The following is a 22,484-nucleotide window of genomic DNA, read 5'->3' on the forward strand; positions in this document are numbered from 1 at the left end:
GCTTGGAAAATTCCTAAGTTGATCATACCCATGGTGCTGCCTCAACCTGGCAGTCAGTGCCATGGCTCTGGGTCACCCCTGCATGGAGAGTCCATCCTCAGGTCATACCTGTGTGTGCTTTGAACCACCCTCTGTTCTCTGTCAACTACTTCCCTCACATCCCTCCTTCTCTCCAGTGTGTCTCCTGCAAAGCTGGTTTCCAGACTACTCCCAGAAAATAGAACAGAAACAAAGACATGATAGACATGATCAGGAAAGTGCTGGAAACAAAGCATCCACTACTCTCTGGGAGCACTCGCTTAGGGTTGTCACACAGTGGTGATTAGTACCAGCTCAGACCCACAGGGCTGAGTTAACAATACAGCCTGGGGAGAAGGAATGTCCTAATAAGCTCTTTGTTTGGGAGGGGCCAAGATGGCGGAGCAGCATGGAAGGGTTTTTTGCCTCTCTCATCCCTGAAATGCAGCTAGATCAAGACCAAACTATTTTGCACACCTAAAAACTGATCTGAGGATTAACACGACAGGCTGCACAACTTGAAGCACAGAACTTGGCAGTTACATGGCACGCAGAAGTGAACTAGGGGAGAGAGAAGCCGTAGAGGGTAGAGAGCTGATTTTGCTTGCGGAGAGATGATGGAGACTGGGGTGGGGGAGAGAAAACAGGAAAAGCACTCCCCCTAAAGCAGCTGGAGAGAAAGGGAAAGAGTGGAAACACCTCTAAGGGGCTTAACAAGAAAGGGAGAAAGGAGAAAATACAAAGAAGAGGGTTTAAATACCGTTAAGACACTATAAACAGGGGAGTGCAGAGTCTGAAACTCCACAGCTTGATACCTGTTGGAGCTCTAGTGGGAAAGGTGAATTCCTAGGAGCAGACAGCAGGGTCTGAGGGGTCCTCAGGCCACATGGGGAGAAGTGGTTCCCCTGCTGAGAGGACATTTGGTAGAGGTTGTGCGGCCTCCCCGCAGGCAAAGGTCCCAGTGGACCCCGGAGGACAGCCACATTTGCTGGTGTTGGAACAAGGATGTTAAAGGTGAAGCCTGGCACCAGATGTGTGTTGTGATTTACCATAATCCCTGGAATGCTGCTGCTACACGATCTGAACTTTTTCTGGGGCAGGCTGGCACCTGGCCATTGCTCAGTGAGACCCTCCCCCAGAGGATTGGAGTGGGTCAAAGCCACAGGTCCCTCAGAAGTGAGGGGTTTGGAAACACAGCTCCATCTGAGATAAAGCTCAGGAGGGAGGTGCCGCCTGGCAGGCTGATGGCTTGGTCAAGGACAGTGTAGAAGAGGGGAGTGGATGGAAGCTGGAGACAAAGGAGGGGCGCTTGATTGCCTGTTGGGGAGAACACAGAGTTCTGATACTAGAGACTGGGTAGCTGGGTGACACCATTTTCACCCTTCCTGTGCATGCACCACAAATGACCCACCCTGGTAAACTCAGCACCATCTAGTGGAGAACAGAGCCATTATACCAAGCCCCATCCAACTGTGCCAACTGTGCTCTAGAGGAACACCACACGTCTCTGCCTGCTTAGTTTAAGACCATAAAGTGCTTCATAGTTTGACTTCCAAGAGAAACTGAACATAATTCCAATCATATTTCATTCTGTTGGTCCATCTATTGAATTTTTTTTTCTTCTCTTATTCTTCTCTTCTTCTTTTCTTCTCTTCTTCTTTTCTTCTCTTATTTCTTCTCTTATTCTTTAAGGAAACCTTATTTTTATTTTCCATATTAATAAAAATTTTTCTTTAATTTTTTCTACTATACTTTTACTTTTTTGTAAATTTTTTAGTTCTATTTTACTTCGTCATTCCATTTTATTCTTTTTTATTGTATTTATGTTTTTAAATTTTCAAACATTTTCCTTTTTTCCTTTTTTTTCTTTTCCTCCCTTTTTTCTCTATTCTGTCCAGCTTCTTTCAACAACTAGACCAAAACACACCTAGGATCTTCAGTTCTTTATTTGATTTTGTGGTGCTTTTAATTTTTCAATTTTTATTTTATTAATTCCTTTTCTTCCTCCAAAATGACAAAATTCACCCCAAAAGAAAGACCAGGAAGAAATGACAGTCAGGGACTTAATCAGCACAGATACAAGCAAGATGTCTGAACCAGAATTTAGAATCATAATAATAAGAATACTAGCTAGGGTTGAAAAAAGCATAGAATCCCTTTCTGCAGAGACAAAAGAAGTAAAATCTAGTCAGGACAAAATTAGAAATGCTATAACTGAGATGCAATCTCGCATTGATGTCACAAGGGCAAGGATGAATGAAGCAGAACAGCGTATCAGCGATATAGAAGACAAATTTATGTAGAATAATGAAGCAGAACAAAAGAGGGAAACTAAGGCAAAAGAGCATGATATAAGAATTAGAGAACTCAGTGACTCATTAAAAAGGAGTAACTTCTGAATCATAGGGGTACTAGGAGATGAAGAGAGGGAAAAAGGGGTAGAAGGCTTTTGTGAGCAAATCATAGCAGAAAACTTTACTAACCTGGGGAAAGACACAGACATCCAAATCCAGGAAGCACAGAGAACCCCCTTTAGATTCAACAAAACCCAATCATCAACAAGGCATATCATAGTCAAATTCACAAAATACACAGACAAGGAAAGAATCATGAAAGCAGCAAGGGAAAAAGAGTCCTTAACCAACAAGGGAAGACAGATCAGATTTGCAACAGACCTATCTACAGAACTTGGCAGGCCATAAGGAGTGGCAGGATATATTTATTGTGCTGAATCAGAAAAATATGTAGCCAAGAATTCTTTATCCATCAAGGCTGTCATTCAAAATAGAAGGAGAGATAAAAAAAAATTCCCAAACAAAAACTAAAGGAGTTTGTGACCACTAAACCGGCCCTGTAAGAAATTTTAGGGGGGAACTCTCTGAGGGGAGAAAAGATGAAACAAAACAAAACAAAAAAGCAACAAAGACTAGAAATGACCTGAGATCACCACCAGAAACTCCCAACTCTACAGGCAACATAATGGCAATAAATTCATATCTTTCAGTACTCACTCTAAATATCAATGGACTAAATGCTCCAATCAAAAGACATAGGGTAACAGAATGGATGAGAAAAGAAAATCCATCTATATGTTGTTTATAAGCAACCCATTTTAGACCTAAAGACACCTGCAGATTGAAAGTAAGGGGATGGAGAATCCTCTATCATGCTAATGGTTGCCAAAAGAAAGCCATAGTAGCCATACTTATATCAGACAATCTAGATTTTAAAATGAAGACTAACGAGATAAAGAAGGGCATTTGATCATGATTAAGGAGTCTATCCACCAAGAAGATCTAACCATTGTAGACATTTATGCTCCAAATGTTGGAGCCCCCAAATTTATAAATCAGTTAATCACAAACATACAGAAACTCATTGATAATAATACCATAATAGTAGGGGACTTCAATACCCTACTTACAGCAACGGACAGATCACCTAAACAGAAAATCAGCAAGGAAGCAACAGCTTTGAATGACACACTGGACCAGATGGACTTAGCAGATATTATTCAGAACATTTCATCCTGAAGCAGCAGAATATACATTCTTCTCACATATTCTCCAGAATATATCACATATTGGAACACAAATCAGCTCTCAACAAGTACAAAAAGACTGAGATCATACCATGCATATTTTAGACCGCAACACTATGAAACTTGAAATCAACCACAAGAAAAAATCTGGAAGACAACAAATACTTGGAGACTAAAGAACATCCTAGTAAAGAATGAATGGGCTAACCAAGAAGTTAAAAAGGAAATTAAAAAGTACATGGAAGCCGATGAAAATGATAACACCACAACTCAAAACCTGTGGGATGCAGCAAAGGCAGTCATAAGAGGGAAGTATATCCAGGAAGCAATCCAGGCCTTCCTAAAGAAGGAAGAAGGGTGTCAGATACACAAGTTAACCTTAAACCTTGAAGAGCTGGAAAAAGAACAGCTAATAAAACCCCAAACCAGCAGAAGATGGGAAATAATAAAGATTAGAACAGAAATCAATGCTAACAAAACCAAAAGAAACCGTAGAACAGGTCAGTGAAACCAGGAGCTGGTTCTTTGAGAGAATTAAAAAAATTGATAACCCTCTAGCCACTTTGATCAAAAAGAAAAAAGGACCCAAATAAATGAAATCAAGAATGAAAGAGGAGATATCACAACCAACACTGCAGAAATACAAACAATAAGAGAATATTATGAGCAATTATACATCAAGAAATTGGGCAATGTGGAAGAAATGGACAAATTCCTAGAAACATAAGCTACCAAAACTGAAACAAGAAGAAATAGAAAATTTGAAAAGACCCATAACCAGTAAAGAAATCAAATTAGTAATCAAAAGTTTTCCAAAAACAAGAGTCCACGTCTTTCCAGGGGAATTCTCCCAAACATTTAAAAAGAGTTAACACCTATTTTTTGAAGTTGTTCCACAAAATAGAAATGGAAGGAAAACTTCCAAACTCATTCTATGAAGCCATCATTACCTTGATTCCAAAACCAAACAAAGACTCCACTAAAAAGTAGAACTACAGACTAATTTCCCTGATAAACATGGATGCAAAAATCCTCAACAAGATACTAGCCAACCGGATCCAACAATACATTAAAAAAATTACTCATCATGAGCAAGTGGGATTTATACCTGAGATGCAGGGCTGTTTCAATATCTGCAAAACAAGCAATGTGATATATCCTATCAATAAAAGGACAAGAACAATATAATCCTCTCGATAGATGCAGAGAAAGCATTTGACAAAGTGTAGCATCCTTTCTTGATAAAATACCTCAGGAAGGTAGGGATAAAGGGATCATACCTCAAGATCTTAAAAGCCATATATGAAAGACCCACCACTAATATCATTCTCAATGGGGAAAAACTGAGCACTTTCCCCCTAAGGTCAGGGAAGGACAGATATGTCCACTCTCACCACTGTTCTTCAACATAGTATTTGGAAGTCCTAGCCTCAACAATCAGACAACACAAAAGAATAAAAGGCATCTGATACAGCAAGGAGGAAGTCAAACTCTCACTCTTTGCAGACAACATGATACTCTATGTGGAAAACCCAAAAGATTCACCAAAAACTGCTAGAACTGATCCATGAATTCAGCAGTCACAGGATATAAAATCAATGCACAGAAATTGGTTTCATTTCTATACATCAATAATGAAGCAACAAAAAGAAATCAAGGAATCAATCCCATTTACAATTGCACCAAAACCCATAAAATACCTAGAAATAAACCTAACCAAGGAGGTAAAAAATCTATATACTGAAGAATATAGCAAGCTTATGAAAGTAATTGAAGACACAAAAAAATGGAAAAATATTCCAGGCTTATGGATTGGAAGAACAAATAGTGTTAAAATATCAATAGTATCCAAAGCAATCTACATATTTAACACAATTGCTATCAAAATAACACTAGCATTCTTCACAGAGATAGAACAATCTTAAAATTTGTATGGAACCAGAAAAGTCCCTGAATAACCAAAGCAATCCTGAAAACCAAAGCTGGAGGCATCACAATCCCGCACTTCAAGATGTATTACAAAGCTGTAATCATCAAGACAGTATGGTACTGGCACAAAAACAGACACTCAGATCAATAGAACAGAATAGAGAACGCAGAAGTGGACCCACGGATGTGTATGGCCACCTAATCTTTGACAAAGCAGAAAGAATATTCAGTGGAATGTAGACAGTCTCTTCAGCAAGTGGTGCTGGGAAAACTGGACAGTGACATGTAGAAAAATGAACCTGGACCACTTTCTTACACCATACACAAAAATTAACTCAAAATGGATGAAAGACCTAAACGTAAGACAGGAAGCCATCAAAATCCTTGAAGAAAGCAGGCAAAAACCTCTGACCTTAGCTGCAGCAACTTCTTACTTAACACGTCTCTGGAGGCAAGGGGAACAAAAGCAAAAATGAACTATTGGGACCTCATCAAGATAGAAAGCTTCTGCACAGGGAAGGAAACAATCAGCAAAACTAAAAGGTAACCAAGGGAATGGGAGAAGATATTTACAAATGACATATCAGATAAAGGGTTAGTATCCAAAATCTCCAAAGAATTTATCCCAACTCAACACCCAAGAAATAATCCAGTGAAGAAATGGGCAAAAGACATGAATAGACACTTTTCCAAAGAAGATATCCAGATGGCTAAGAGACACATGAAAAAATGCTCAACCTCACTCATCATCAAGGAAATACAAATTAGAACTACAATGAGATACCACCTCACACCAGTCAGAATGGCTAATATTAATAACTCAGGCAACAACACATGTTGGCGAGGACCTGGAGAAATAGGAACCCTTTTGTACTGCTGGTGGGAATGCAAACTGGTACAGCCTCTCTGGAAAAGAGTAAGGATGTTCCTCAAAAAATTAAAGATAGGGGCGCCTGGGTGGCTCAGTTGGTTAAGTGTCTGACTTCGGCTCAGGTCATGATCTCACTGTTTGTGAGTTCTAGCTCCGCGTCGGGCTCTGTGCTGACAGCTCAGAGCCCAGAACCTCCTTCAGATTCTGTGTCTCCTCCTCTCTCTGCCCCTCCCATGCTTATGCTCTCTCTCTGTCTCTCAAATGTTAAAAAAAATTAAAAAAAAAAAATTAAAGATAGAACTACCCTATGACCCAGCATTACACTACTAGATATTTATCCAAAGGATACAGTTGTGCTATTTTGAAGGGGCCACATGTGCCCCCAATGTTTATAGCAGCACTTTCGACAATAGCCAAAGTATGAAGAGAGCCCAAATGTCCTTTGACAGATGAATGGATAAAGAAGAAGTGGTATATATGTACAATGGAGTATTCCTCAGCAGTCAAAAAGAATGAAATCTTGCCGTTTGCAGTTAACATGGATCGAACTAGAGGGTATTATGCTAAGTGAAGTCATAGAGAGACAAATATCATATGATTCCGCTCATATGTGGAATTTAAGATACAGAACAGATGAACATAAGGGAAGGGAAGCAAAAATAATGTAAAAATAGGGAGGGGGACAAAGAGACTGTTATATACAGAGAACAAACTGAAGGTTGCCAGAGGGGTTGTGGGTCAGGGAATGGGCTAAATGGGCAAGGGGCATTAAGGATGACACTTGTTGGGATGAGCACTGGGTGTTATACATAGGGGATGAATCATTGGAATCTACTCCTGAAATCATTATTGCACTATATGCTAACTAACTTGGATGTAAATTTAAAGAAATAAATAAAATTAAAAAAAAAAAAAAAGCTCTTGTAGAAGACCTCAGCTCTTCCTGTAATTTGATGTAATTTTTTCCTAGTTCCTTTTGTCATCGATGCCAATGATCTTTGACATATATCTGGTCACCTTTGTGGTAGTTTCTTCCATTGCCTTTGTGCTTAGTATCCCTGCCCATTTCCCTCTCCCCGGTGAGTTATTAATGTTTATAAGTGATTGTAAACATGAAGTTATTTCTGTGTAATTCTGAAGTGAAATAAAATATTAAGCTCCTCCCACATGTCAGGTGCTGTTAAGTCCTGGATAATTAACTCACATAGTTATTGCTGGTAGAGATTGTTAGAACTCTTCTTAAAAGGCAGTCTGGGGGCGCCTGGGTGGCTCGGTCGGTTAAGCGTCCCACTTTGGCTCAGGTCATGATCTCGCGGTCCGTGAGTTCGAGCCCCGCGTTGGGCTCTGTGCTGACAGCTCAGAGCCTGGAGCCTGTTTCAGAGTCTGTGTCTCCCTCTCTCTGACCCTCCCCCGTTCATGCTCTGTCTCTCTCTGTCTCAAAAATAAGTAAACGTTAAAAAAAAAAAAAATTAAAAAAAAAAAAGGCAGTCTGACTTCTTATTAAGGTTTAAAGTATGCATGTCTTTCCAACCAGCCTTTCCCTTTTGCAGTTTGCAGTCCTAAGAATAAAAGCAGCAAATTTTTCTAGACACATACCAAGATATATGTATATTGTTTCCTGAGTGAGCAGCCTAAAGCAGTGGTTGACAGCCATCCTGTGGAATGTCGTGAAGTTGCAAACAGGATCTTGTAAAGCTACATACATTGACCTGGAGTGGTGTCCATGATACTTTACAGCAAAACAAAGCTGCTTTTGTAGTCGTAACATGTTCCTAGTACTGCTAATTATCACAGCACTGGAAAGCATCTCGTACAGATGAGAAAACTGAGATCCAAAGAGATTGTTACTCACCACCTGTGTCGGAGTCGAGATTTTGTTCTTGGCTACTGCTCTGCATCCTCTGTTTAGCAAGACCTCATGAAAAGTCCAGAATAAGAAGGGAAACTGTTAGCTATTTATTGAGCAGTATTGCCTCCTCATTGGGATATAAACATCATTGGGTTTTCTCCTTTTCTGTAGCACCATAAGCACTCATTAGATCAGAACAATAGTGGGATCTTAATGACCTTTGTCCAAATTTAGAAGGTTTCGGTTTCTTCTGATTAATAGAGCAGACTCCGTCGTGGCCTAATTTGTTGCCATTCACATCAGAATTTCCTCTACTTCTACCCACTGCAGTTTTAAATACTATCTTCCTTTCCCCATGTGCCCTACCTTTCTTTTCCAGAGGAGAACCCTTGACCCAAGTCTTCTAGGATTTGATCCTTCACTTATAAACGTGCTCATGACAATGCTGTTCACAAATATGTGTGTGTACACCTACACACATATATACTCCTAGAAATTGAGAAGGCTCATTCTTAATCCTGTTGATCTTAAAACTATGCATGTTTCCTAGGATATAAATAACCCTTCTGATTTAATCAGTTGGTGACTTGGCCCTTTTTTTTTTTTTTTTTTGCCATCTTCGCCTGTTTGTATACTTTTCAGATTTTTAATTTAAATTGTCTCTGGTGTTGTAATATGTGCTAAAACTAAAATGCTATCCAACAGTCTTGTGTTTTAAAGCGTTTAAAGAGTAATGCATATTTGTAACGGAATAAAATGAAAATGGTAGAGGAGAGCATATGGTAGAAAGTGACACCCTCCTATGTTTCCAGTGGGTGTATGCCTTGCTACAGCCCTTTGAAAAGCAGTTTGGTAAGATCTATTAAACTTCAAAAGTGTGTGGCCTTTGACCGAAACAGTTCCTTTTCTTGGTTTTTTGAGAACTGTGTACAAGGTAGCTCATGCAGAGATACTGGTTGTACCCTTTTTAATTACCCATTTTGTGTATAATAAATATACTGGCCTATCTGTGGCTTTCTATTTAGCACTTTAAACAAATAGATTTTTATGTCCTGATCTAGAAAAATCGTCGAGATGTACCATTAACTTAAAAAAAAGAGATATTGTTAACTAAATCAAGCATTTTGTGAGTCCATATTATATACATTTATATATGCTTTAACACAAAGAAAATACGTTTGTATGACTGTAGGAATTCTAGAAAAAGAAGTTTTTCTTTTTATTCTATTCCAGTTCACAACATGCGGTTTTCCCTTTTCACCATCTCTCTTAGCTTTCCATACCTGTAGTCAGATATATCACGTTCTTCCTAACAGCTATACGCTCTTCCATTGTTGGGTATGTGATTTATTTAAGTTGCCTTCTAAGTGAGAAATTTGTTTTCAGTTTCCTGTTTGTATTAACTGGTTCAGTTAACATTGGTGTGTCCAGTTATCTTTGTATTTGTGTGAACATCCCTGTAGGATAAATTGCTAGCACAGCTTCTGGGCGTCAAGGTGGCTGTGACAGACCTACCTAGAACACCTCCACTTTCCCTCCGAGCCCAGGCTGTAATGAAAAGAGGGACTGGGAGGTTTTTTTGTTTCATTTTGGTTTCTCAGAAACTGAGTTTGTCTCTGCCCATGCACATTATTGTTTGGATATCTTTTAAGTGATGTGGGTGGAATCATTTCCCCAAAGCCATGCTCCTTATGAGTAGTCGTTGGCCCTGCTTTGCCAGTATATTAATTGACTCATGTTCCTGCATGCTGAGGCCTGTTGGGGACATGTGCCTCCTCAGAGATGTGCAGTTAGGTTTGCTTCTGCTGTAGGACAAGTTGTTTGCAACTCAGCATTTCTTCAAAGGAAAATTATTAACAAATGACTGTCTTATGGCTGATTTAAGAGTCTTGATTCAGAAACAACCTACCAGTCCGTCTTTTTCTAGGCTTTTCCCTATTCTGTGTGTGAAAGTGCCCAGTGTTCTCTCCTTGGCAGTCTTGAAGTCATTTTTCTTGCCGGTACACAACACAATTTTGCCTCCTTCACTCTACCATGGGCAGTTTTTTGTTTGTATGTACACGTAACGTCTCTTAGCATGTATCCGGGTTTGATAGCCTCACACAGTTTTTTGTGCACCTTTGCCTTGAGGTCCACACACACATCAGGCTCTGAGGTTGGCACGTGGCAAGTACAGAAGTAGATTTTCCCTGAACAGTAGTTGCTAGTGCTGAGCACTTGCTTCATGTGTCTCATTCAGTCTTCACATCAATCTTGGAAGGCAGGTGGTATTACTTACTTCTCATTCTGAATATGAGAAAACATAAAAACTGAGGTGCATAGACATCAGATTGACTTTCCTAGAGGCATAGAGTTATTGAGTAAGCGGTAAAGCCAGCCAGATCAGTCACTTCAAGAGTCTTTCTGCCAGGTGGGGTCCTAAGCTAGTGGGGAAGTGAAATGATAGTCCTCTTGCCTAGCTGGGAAGGTTTGCTAACTGTAGCAAGAGTTGGGACAGCCTTCAGCGTCATTTCTTTATTACTTGCAGAAACCAGAACTCAGTTGACTGTATCTTAAACCATGTGAGCATATGTATTAGTGTCCTGTTGATGCTGTAACAAATTACAGTTGACCCTTAAACAACATGGGGGCTAGGAGTGCTGACTCCTGTTGAGTTGAAAGCCCATGTATAATTTTTAACCTCCCCAAAACTTAACTACTAATAGTCTACTGTTGACCAGAAGCCTTTGATAACAGTCATTTAACGTGAATTTTATCTGGTATATGTATTATGTACATATATTTAGTCTTACTAAAGTAAGCTACAGAAAAGAAGGTGTCATTAAGAAAATTCTAAGGAAGGGGCGCCTGGGTGGCTTAGTCTGTTGAGGATCTGACTCTTGATTGTGGCTCAGGTCATGATCTCACAGTTTACAAGCATAAGCTCCATGTGCTTATAGCGTGGAGCCTGCTTAGGATTCTCTGTCGTGTGCGTGCACATTCTCTCTCTCTCTCTCAAAAATAAATAAATAAAAACATTTAAAAAAAGAAAATCATAAAGAAAATACATTTATATACTTTACTGTACCTATCAAAGAAAATGGACTCCATTCTTGTCCCCTATGATTGTAAACTCCCATTGCCCTTGGTCAGCATTTCCTTCAACATTAATCATGCCTTATTTTATGCTGGACAGGAGTATTGCTATTTATAGCAATTGAAGTTTAGGTCATTAAATGTTTCATTGAATGTACTGACACTTAAGTTATATGAAACACCACGGATAGGTGGGCAGGCTGTGTGAAGCAAGGTATTTCTCATTTGCTCCTTCCTTTGCTGGATCTCGACAGTCTAGCCCTGAAACCATTGGAAATATTAGTATTAAAGTCTTCATTTCCTCCTCAGGGTTGTCCCCTTCACTTGCCCCTGCAGGCTTGAGTGCTCTGAGGCTTCAGCCTCAACCACAGCTTCTCCTTGGTGCTGGCTCTCTGTTCCATCTCCAGCCCAGACCTCACTTCTGAGCTGCTGGCATTTGTCTGGACATCTTGATTGACTTAATCCTCATAATACCTGTATAAATGGGTGGATAAAATACATTTTATGATTGGAAATGGAAAATCAAAAAGATACGGCAGTTTGCTCTAAGCCATATAGCTAGTGGTTAAAGAGCTTTATTTAAAGTGAAAAATGTAAGGGGCGCCTGGGTGGCTCAGTCGGTTGAGCGTCTGACTTCGGCTCAGGTCATGATCTCATGGTCCGTGAGTTCCAGCCCGGCGTCGGGCTCTGTGCTGATGGCTCAGAGCCTGGAGCCTGTTTCAGATTCTGTGTCTCCCTCTCTCTCTGCCCCTCCCCCGTTCATGCTCTGTCTCTCTCTGTCTCAAAAATAAATAAAGGTTAAAAAAAAAAATTAAAAAAAAAATAAAGTGAAAAATGTAAAATCTTCCACTTGACAGAGGAAATGAAAACTATAGTTAATACTATCACATGTATATGACATAACATAAAGCATAACTAATACATGTTTTGTCTTAAGATAGAAGTTCAGAACAGAGAGGAGTGATTAGGCAAAGAAAGGGTAGAAATAGAGGAGAGAGGGACAGAGATACGGTGTGGGTTCTATTGCGTGGACATTGGGGTATAGCTGCTAGAGGTTTTTGTGGCCCTGTTTTTGTACTCGATCATGGTTGTAAATGGGGATATTGCTAATACTTGACTCATGGAAGGCAGATACCAAGCCAGAGCTGGAGTACGTGGCACCATTTTATTGGTTAGTTTTACAAAAAGAGAAAAGCCTCTGTTTATATGGGCTGGAACAGTCATTTGACCTGTTCTTCAACCCCATCTGGAATTGCTTTGGGGTTAACTTAGCCTTCCCCTGAGACACATGACAAAAGGTTGGGAGGAGTACAGGCTAGGTTTTCATCCCTGCAAAGCACGGAGGCCTCCTTACTGAGCCAGGTGACTTTGGTGCCAGCTAGTGTCCCTGTTTGGTATGTGACAGGATGAAAGTAACAGATTAATTTTGGTAGGCGGACCCACCAGCTGTATAAACTGAACCAGTATATTCTCCATGCCGTTTCCTTCTCTCCCGTCCCCGGAAGTAGACATTAAGTGATCTACCTTCCCCTGTTTTCCCTTGGTCTGGCCCTCTCCAGCCCTCCCCTCTGTAGGAAAGATGAAGAGTCTCTTTCCTGTATTACTCATGAGTTCAAGTTGAGAACAATATAAAGGACATAGAAAGCGCTTTATTCTGAAAACTTCGGGTGAAAATTGCAGGGTGATTTGGCTCTGGCTCTGGGTTAATTTTAACCTCTTCTTTGTGGATTCAAAAATGTTTTACCAAAAAGTTGAACTAAGAGAGTTCAGAACTAATTATGATGGGTAGAGCAACAAGCTAAATGGGGTGGCAAAGAGATTCCCAAAAGTGGAGCAGGACAAATGGCTGCTTTTTCAGTGGGCCAAAGGCAATGAAAAAATAAGATTGGGGGTAGAGGGCAGAAATTACTTTCATTAGAGACAGGTCAATCAAATGCAAGTTTAGGACCTCATCTGGAACTTGAAACTAAAAAAGCATTTGCTTAAAAAAAAAAAAAAAAAAAAAGGACATTTTTGAGGGCATCAAGGAAATTTGCATGTGGTCTGTGTATTGGTGCTGAGGAATTAATTTTAATCAGATGTGATAATGACATTGCAGTGAAAAGTACACATATTTTGGTCCATCTAATGAGGGGTAAAATGACAAAGTCTGAGATTTGCAATCATTGAAAAGCTAACAGATGAGGCAAGCTTGACAACATTTGAATTGTTGAATCCAGGTGATGGCTATATATGGGGTTCACTGTACAGTCCTCTACATCTACAATGATTGGGAATTTTATAGTGACTTCTTAAGTGGTTTACCCAGCCTCCCAAGCCCAAAGTTGAGCTGTGCCTACAGTCCACTTTGGTTGTCCTGTCAGAGTCACCAGACCTGGTGGGAAGCATTTTGCCACCAACCCAGAGCCAAAAAAGCCAAATACCATTCCAGAGTGGCTTTTCCAGTAGTTGCCTTCACCATATCCAGAGCTATTGATTCTGGAGCAGGCACCAAGATGCTGACCTAGATAAAGTTGATTCACCAGCCTCCAGAGGATGGAGTGATGGCTTTTAAAAAAAATTTTTTTTCACTTTATTTTATAGGACCACCATAAGGCCTCAGACCTTCTATGATGGAAGCCATTCCTGTGCCAGAGGAGTATGCCATATTCCCATGGCCGAGCCGTTCTGCCCCAAAACGAGAGAGGTTTGTAGTCTTTCTAGAAGGTGCGCTAAAATAAGTTGTAAGGGCTTGGGGTGGCATCCAGAGTTAGACTAATTGGCCAAGCACGTGGTCCCTCTTCCACCTCTCAAGCTCGCTTCTTGGGCAAGGTTTCACGAAGAGTTTCTCCGTGTCAGTAATGCCTCTCGATCATTTATAAGCTGAATCACTCAAAGTTGCAAGCTACTTTTTATAGGACTTGATTTTGCTGTCAGAAAACCTTTTTTTAAGTTTATTTATTTTGAGAGAGAGGGTGCATGTGCGCACAAGCAGGGAAGGAGCAGAAAGAGGGAGAGAGAGAATCCCAAGCAGGCCCTGAGCTGTCCGCATGGAGCCCGACTCAGGGCATGATCCCATGAACCATGAGATCATGACCTGAGCTGAAACCATGAGTCGGATACTTAACTGACTGAACCACCCTGGTGGCCCAGAATACCTTTTAAATAATTTAGTGTAGGACAGCGTATTAGTCAAGGATGTATAGTCTAGAACAAGATTACCTTGGTTCTTGGATCAAACCTCTGCTCTTCTGCTTAGTTGTGTTTTGTTGGACAAGTTACTTAATGCCTCTGAGCCTCAGTTTCCCCATTTGAAAAATGAAGATAATGATAACCTGTACCTCATAGAAATGTGTGAAGGATAGATAGGTTATTACTCATAAAGTGCTTTGAACTATACCTGTTATGAGACATCCAATGAGTGGGACCTGCTTTTATGAGTTAAGTTATTAGTGATAATCTGTAAACTGTCAGATTGGCATCATTGACTTTTAAGATGAGTTTGGCTATTACTGTCCAGCCTCCTTTCCAGGATTATAGTAAACTCTCAGAACTACGGGGTTAGCCCTACAAATGCCAGTGGAAGTACCTACCCATGCCACTCATTCAGATAATTTCAACACCTACATATGGAAAGTAGAAGAACTTTTATGTTCAACCCTGCATAATTGTGTAAAAATAGGTTCCTTGTGGTTAATAGCAAGGGCATCTTAACCTCACTGTGATCTCAAAATTCTAGAATCTTAAACCAGGAGTTGCGGGGGATCGGGGGGCAGGGAAGCCATTTCAGATATACCACTGCTTGTTGGTTCCCTCTGATTTCTGTGAAAGTAATTTTTTATTTGTTTTAAAAAAATGGAAGGTTAAGTTTGTATTTTTGTATTTGGATGTATATGTTTCTGGGTAGTTAGCAGAATATATCAAAATGTTGGTGCTAGTCTTCCCTCTGAAACACAGATCTGTCCACATAATGAATTTGTTTTCCAGGGTTAATTAGATGTATATAAAATTGTCATCCATTTCCAAATGGGGGCAGCTTGGGAAGAAATAGACTAGGGAGAGATATGCTTGAGATCTTGTCCCACAGAGAAAACACTGATTTACAGTACTAGGAGTAGAGGTAGGGTAAGGGAAATACTAATGATGTCTTCAGAACTCATGCAAATGTGGTGGCTTGGTGATAGTTTCCAGTAACAGAGTTTGGCCTCCCTTGAGACCACATTAACTCAGCAGTTATTGGTCTAGCCAAGTCAAGGGACCCCCCCAACATTTAGAGTGCTAGGAAAGGCAGTTTAAGAAAATGGGAAAGGGGTGCCTAGGTGGTTCAGGCAGGTGAGTGTCCAATTCTTCATTTCAACTCAGGTCATGATCCCAGGGTTGTGGGATGGAGCCCCACGTTAGGCTCCACACTGAATGTTGAGCCTGCTTGGGATATTCTCTCTCTCCCTCTCTCCCACTCTCTCCCTCTCCCCATTCCCACCCCCCTCCTCTTGTGCGTGTTCTCTAACTAAAAAAAAAAAAAAAGAAAAAAGAAAAAGAAACCTTTGGAATATAACTTTATTCCTACATACTCTGAGAGATTTGTAAATATTTTCCAGAAATGTAAAGAGTATATGGTGCTGCCCCTTGGTAATTATTACCTTAACTTTGAACATTTCACATGACTTTTCATGTACTGATGAGGAAGGATTGTCAAGGTGAATTGTCAAGTGGCAAACAAGGTGTGAACAATGGTTGTACTGCTCTACCACTTGTGTTATATATAAAGAGGTAAATATGAAAATATTTACATGCAAATAGTCTTTTTGGAAAACTGACCCAAAAAACTAGTGATTTCCCTTGGGGAGGTGAATTGGCTCACTAGGACGTGGGTGGAAAAAATACTCGTCACAGAATAATATCCTTTTGTAGTGTTTATCTTTTGTCCCATGTCACTTCTACCCCCAAAATATTTTCACTTCATGTCGTTTTAGGAGGTAATCTGAAGACACCGTCTTTGGAAGTTCTAACACATAAAATATATTTAGCTTGGTGATCTAATATTGCTGATAATATTTGAAGGATGGTGGTAGGTTCAGGAATTCCATCATGATTGCTCAAAACATGTAAATGAAAGCATCTTGACTTCAGACCCAGAGATCTCTCAGTCAGCCTGTGGTTTGTATCTCTGGTACATAGTGTTGGAGTTCTCTGTTCTTGTGGGGGGTGCAAAGTGACGAGACCCCGGGGTCTGTCACTGTAGCTGGCCCACACCCAAAGAAGCCTTCTCTTCTTCCTCCTCACCATCATCCACCCACCTCCCAGAGTGACGTGAGAACTTAACACGCCATAATCCAATGTACCAAGTGGTTGTGCTATTCCTTCACTCATCTCTAGAGGTGCTCAAGTTTGGCCAGACATACAGCTTAGGTATTCAGGATTTTAAAAGACATTTAATGAAGACAGGACTGGGCTGGCTATATCTTTTAAAAACAATTTTTTAAATGTTCATTCATTTTTGAGAGAGACACAGAGCACCAGCGGGGAGGGACAGAGAGAGAGAGAAAAACAGAATCTGAAGCAGCCTCCAGTCTCTGAGCTGTCAGCACAGAGCCTGATGCAGGGCTTGAATTCACGAACTGGGAGATCATGACCTGAGCCGAAGTTGGATGCTCAACCAACAGAGCCACCCAGGCACCCCTAGGCTGGGTATATTCTTAATTTGGGGGTGGCGGGGGTAGGTAGGGGAAAGAGGAGTGATTTAGGCCTTTGAATTTATAACCTGTACTCTAGGGAAAAGTTTTTATTAAGCATATTCTTATTTTCAACATAATCTGGGATAAATAAACATGATATAACATCAACTGTTCACTGTCCTATGACTTGTCACGCTTCTAAATTTGGAGTTGCCAAAATTATTTAAGAAATAGGTTAATTTGCTTATGTGGTTCCGACACATGCAGGCTAGACATACTTTGGCCTAAATTGGAGACTTTATTGACATTGAGTCTCTCCATTTTATATTTAAAGCACCCCAGGAACCTTTGTCAATTATTTGGCAAACGTGTGTAGAAGGTGCCAAAATTAGCAATTGTTAGAAGACCGGTTTGGCTTTTTACACAGTGTTTACAATATGCCCAACACAGTTCTGTGATGTATATTCCTTAGCTCCTTTAACCTGCACAACACTTCTATAATACAATCTTAATTACCATTTTACAGATGAGAAAACAACATACAAAGATTAAGTGAATTTCTGGCAGTGCTTAAGTAGGTTAACAGTTAAGTTTAAAAGACTTAATTTTTTTTTTTTTTTAGGACTTCATTTTTGTTTTTAATTAAAAAGGAATGTTGAAGCACAGGCTAGAAATTAATAACCTGAAGGTTAGATGTGCATTATTAATTAGATACTGGAAAAACTGATCAGGCTTTTAAATAATGTTTTTAGGGGCGCCTGGGTGGCTCAGTCGGTTAAGCGTCCGACTTCGGCTCAGGTCATGATCTCGCGGTCCGTGGGTTTGAGCCCCGCGTGGGGCTCTGCTGACAGCTCAGAGCCTGGAGCCTGTTTCAGATTCTGTGTCTCCCTCTCTCTGACCCTCCCCCATTCATGCTCTGTCTCTCTCTGTCTCAAAAATAAATAAATGTTAAAAAAAAATAATGTTTTTAAAATCCATGCACAGCCTTACCATTGAAAGAGATGCCATGAAAAATTTATCCCTAGAGAGAAAAAACCTGCACAGCCTCATTCTGTTTCGGTATGTTTGTGGGAGAGGCAACAGGCAAAAGAGATTATGAAGAAATCATCTAGCCAAGAAAAGCTTTTACAATGGTCTTTAGATTGTGTATGAAAGACCTTTCAGGAGCTTGGAAACTGTTCCTAGCATGTCTTTGAGATGTGACTAGAATCAGAACCTTAGCTCAGCCTCTGGGGTGAAGAGCTCAGACTCAAATCCATATTCACAACCCAGCTTAGTCTCTTCAAGCTGTTAAGAAATAAATGAAATTAAAGTATAAAAAGAAATGCCTAGTGTATAGAAAAAGCTCACTGTTTGCTTTTATTGCTGTAAGCCATATGTGCAAGGCGCTGGGGGAACAGGATTATGTAAGGAAGGTGAGGATGCAGGAAACACATTTCTGTGATCTCCCAGGCTCTGTCTGAGGGCCTCCAGGTACTAGCCATTTATAGAAAAATACTTAAGTAATTAACTTGTTCAACATTGAGGGAAAAAAAACCAATATTAAACTGTTACTTACATTTGTATGTTTTGAGTTTGTGACTCTGTGTGTTTTCTAGGTCCTCATAGAGACTGCTAAAAAGTTAGGGCTCCGGTGCCACTCAAAAGGGACAATGGTCACAATTGAGGGACCTCGCTTTAGCTCCCGGGCAGAAAGCTTCATGTTCCGCACCTGGGGGGCGGATGTTATCAACATGACCACGGTTCCCGAGGTGGTTCTTGCTAAGGAGGCTGGAATTTGCTATGCAAGTATCGCCATGGCGACAGATTATGATTGCTGGAAGGAGCATGAGGAAGCGGTAGGTGGAATTTGCTTCTGAATATATACCGCCTGGGTTTCCGGGTGCCACGAGAGCCATTGAGAGAGTGCCTTAACCATTTGTTTCTACTGTATTAGTTCCAGAAACCACCTTTCTACCAGGTCTTAAAGTCAGCTTTTTATATATGGTCAAATATTTTCTTTATAGTTCTCATTGGAAGATACAAAATAGGTCTCCAGAGAGAACAAGACACTTCTTTCCAAGGATCAACAGTAAACAGTACATTGTAGACATGTAGGTGCAGTGGGAATTCATTTTGAGACTTGCGCCTTATTTTTTATTTTTTTAATGTTTATTTTTGAGAGAGAGAGAGAGAATACAAGCAGGGGAGGGACAGAAAGAGAGGGAGACACAGAATCCGAAGCAGGCTCCAGGCTCTGAACAGTCAGCACAGAGCCCGACCCAGAGCTCAAACCCACGAACCATGAGATCATGACCTGAGCAGAAGTCAGATGCTTACCCAACTGAGACACCCAGGCACCCCGAGACTTGGGCCTTATTTTAAAGGTGAAAGTGTGTTTTGGTTGTAATTTCCTTATCCTGCGCTACAGGTTGTTTGTTTTCAAAGGGAAAGACCTATTACCTCTTCCTGGTAAGAGGACTCTGTTTTCATATCTGTTTAACCTGCCATGACTGGATGGATGATGCTTGGTGTAGGAATATGACAGCAGACAGTCAAGCCTGTAAGGGTCTAACATTCTGAGTTTTTGGGGGGCTTAGGGAGGAACTACAGAGGTTAAGCAGACCATTGTAAGAAAGCTCAGGCTTATAAAGAAATAGTATGGTGAGAAGTACATATCCAGTTGACTCAACCAAGCATTTGAAGTCTGAGAAGCCTTTCTGGTGTATGTGCGGTGGGAAAGGCAGGCATGCGTGGGTGGAGTGGAGAGGAGGGGGGGAGGCAGGCAGCGCCATGTAGACTATATAAGGATTTCAGCGGGGAGATTAGTAAGGAGTTCTGGGCAGGAAAGACGGCAAGGTCCAACTGGTATCTGAAGACACTCGACCACTTCAGTCAGGCTTCCAAAATAAATATTCTCATTGTGGAAAACTTCAAACAGCTACAAAAGTAGAGAGTCTAGTATAATGAACTCCCAGTTACCCAGCACCCACCTTTCCTATGGACAGTCTTGGGTCATATAAATATACCCCTACCCACTTCTCTCTCCCCTGCCCTCATTATTTTGAGTAAATATTTTTCCAAAAGGAGTCTCTTTTATTTTTTTAAATAAAATAACAAAATAACCACAATACCATTATTGTACCCCCAAAATACTGATATGAATTCCTAGTGTAATCAGATATCTAGACTGTTGACATTTTCCTTCTAATCTTCTACAACCATTCACATCAGGGTCCCTTATAACCCATACATTGCATTTGAATGATATACCTTTTTTTGTTTTGTTTTGTTTTGCTTTGTTTTGTTTTGAGAGAGAGGATACAAGCTTGTGCAGGAAGGGCAAAGGGAGAGGGAGAGAGAATCTTAAGTAGACTCCACACTCAGCACAGAGCCCAACACGGGGTTCGATCTCACAACCATGAGATCATGTGCTGAGCTGAAATCAAGAGTCAGACACTTAACCAACTGAGCCACCCAGGCGCCCCTGGAATGATACGCCTCTTATATCTCTTTCAATCTAATATTCCCCGGTCTTTTCACTCCTTGGATTTTACTTGAAGAAACTGGATCATATGTCTTGTCCTCTATCTCATTTTAAAAGAGAAAGGGAGGGGCGCCTGGGTGGCGCAGTCGGTTAAGCGTCCGACTTCAGCCAGGTCACGATCTCGCGGTCCGTGAGTTCGAGCCCCGCGTCGGGCTCTGGGCTGATGGCTCAGAGCCTGGAGCCTGTTTCCGATTCTGTGTCTCCCTCTCTCTCTGACCCTCCCCCATTCATGCTCTGTCTCTCTCTGTCCCAAAAATAAATAAACGTTGAAAAAAAAAAAATTAAAAAAAAAAAAAGAGAAAGGGAGTGCTCGCTTCAGCAGCACATAGACTAAAATAGAGAAAGGGACAAAAGTACAGTCAAGGAGTTTTGAAGTAAAGAACGAGTACAGGGCTGGCTGTTCTGAGCACACGTAGGGGAGCTGACATCTTCTCCAAGGTGACCCTTCCCACTACATCAGAACTGCTTGTTTCACCGTCCATTTTCATACAAAACCGAGTAAGATGTTCTTGCTGTCTGTCCATCTGTGTATATGGAGCTTGGGTTATACTTGAACACAGGTTCCTTGTTTTGCATCAGTAGCTTGTGTGTAAGAGACTTCCAGATCCTGACACAGCATAATCTCTGACTTGGCAGCTCTGGTCACCTAAGGGACAGCTCAGACTTGCGGTGTTGAGAAGTTGCCTCCAATTAGCAGGAGGCTCCAGCCCCTGCCACTCCCCAAGAGCAGATTGCTTCCTGCCTGTGGCTTTCTGCTCAGTCTGGTAACATCGGTCTCCTCTGCAGAGCAAATGGTGCTTTCCTTTAATACATGAGGTTTGGAAAGCAGTCAGTTGGAGTCGCTTGAGTTGAAAGCAGAGAAACTAAGCTGGGCGTAAGTGGTAAGGCATGAAGGCAGATAACGCTGAATGCCACAAGAAAAGCATAGATGAAGTTCGCATCATCAACCAGCCATGTGTGTCACTGTGCTTTAGACCAGATGTGCAGCCTGGCGTGGTGTGAAGATCTGGGAGTTGCCTAAACCCGCTGTCAAATTCCTGTTGCTCCATTTACTTGTAAGACGGGGCAGGTTATTTGATCCATTTACTCTTCTGTGGGATGGAGCCAAAAGTGAGGGGGGGGGAGGTGTATATAGTTTTGACCTTGCAGGATTTCTGGGAGAATTAAACCAAATGATACATGTTGAGCAAGTACCATGCTGGCTCCTATGCAGGGGTGGTCATCGGATGGCAGCTATGACGGAGGGGGGTGCAGAAGTGTGAAGAAAACTTGACATTTGAGCTAGACATTAAACAGAGGATTTAGAGGGGCGCCTGGGTGGCTCAGTCGGTTAAGCCTCTGACTTCGGCTCAGGTCGTGATCTCATGGTCATAAGATCAAACCCCACATTGGGCTTTGCAGAGCCTGTTTGGGATCCTCTCTTTCTCCCCCTCTCTGCCCCTCCCTTGCTCTAGCTCTTACTTGCTCTTTCTCAAAAATAAATAATAAACTTTAAACAGAGGGTTAGATTTTATTATGAGGAGGTTAGTAGAGTGGGCATTTTGGGTAGAACCCAACATTAGGAACAAAGAAAAGAGAGGTCAGAGTCTATAGAAATATCAGTCAAAAGGAAAAGTGTAAGGAAAAAAAAAGCAAATATAAGGTAAATCCCTTGGGTGCTTCATGAGCCTGCCCTGGAAGACTCTGCTTAAAGTATGCCTCTCCATGTACCTGGCAGCACCCAGCCCGTCACTGCTTCGTATCCCCGCAGTGAACGGTGCTCATCATTTTTTTCCAAAACACACCTCGGTGTTTGTGGGAGGGATTTGGACTTTATATAAACTCCAGGAAATAAGTAGAAAAGTATTATAGTCCTTGTGTCCCTGAACCTCAGATCCGTTCTGAAGTACAGTGAGGTGTGACAAATATTCCACCTCTAATTATCCATTTTACATTCACAATTTTCAACTTCCTTATGAAGCAATTTCAGTCATATACAAAAGTAGATAATAGTATGAGCTTTTATAAATCAACACCCAGCT

At 41.0% G+C, this 22,484-nt stretch overlaps 1 protein-coding gene across 3 annotated transcripts in view; it reads left to right on the forward strand.

Annotated features, from left to right (window-relative positions):
* MTAP (methylthioadenosine phosphorylase) overlaps nt 1-22,484 on the forward strand; it is a 48,737-nt gene that overhangs the window by 20,416 nt on the left and 5,837 nt on the right. For all 3 annotated transcript variants that reach the window (XM_040481377.1, XM_040481379.1, XM_040481378.1), the window contains exons 5-6: nt 13,867-13,969; nt 18,536-18,775. In XM_040481377.1, the coding sequence (XP_040337311.1) occupies nt 13,867-13,969; nt 18,536-18,775 (343 nt within the window). The remainder of the gene's footprint in view (nt 1-13,866; nt 13,970-18,535; nt 18,776-22,484) is intronic.

This window comes from Herpailurus yagouaroundi, unplaced genomic scaffold, assembly GCF_014898765.1.
Source record: "Herpailurus yagouaroundi ecotype Mexico unplaced genomic scaffold, PumYag 160, whole genome shotgun sequence".
NCBI classification, from domain to species: domain Eukaryota; kingdom Metazoa; phylum Chordata; class Mammalia; order Carnivora; family Felidae; genus Herpailurus; species Herpailurus yagouaroundi.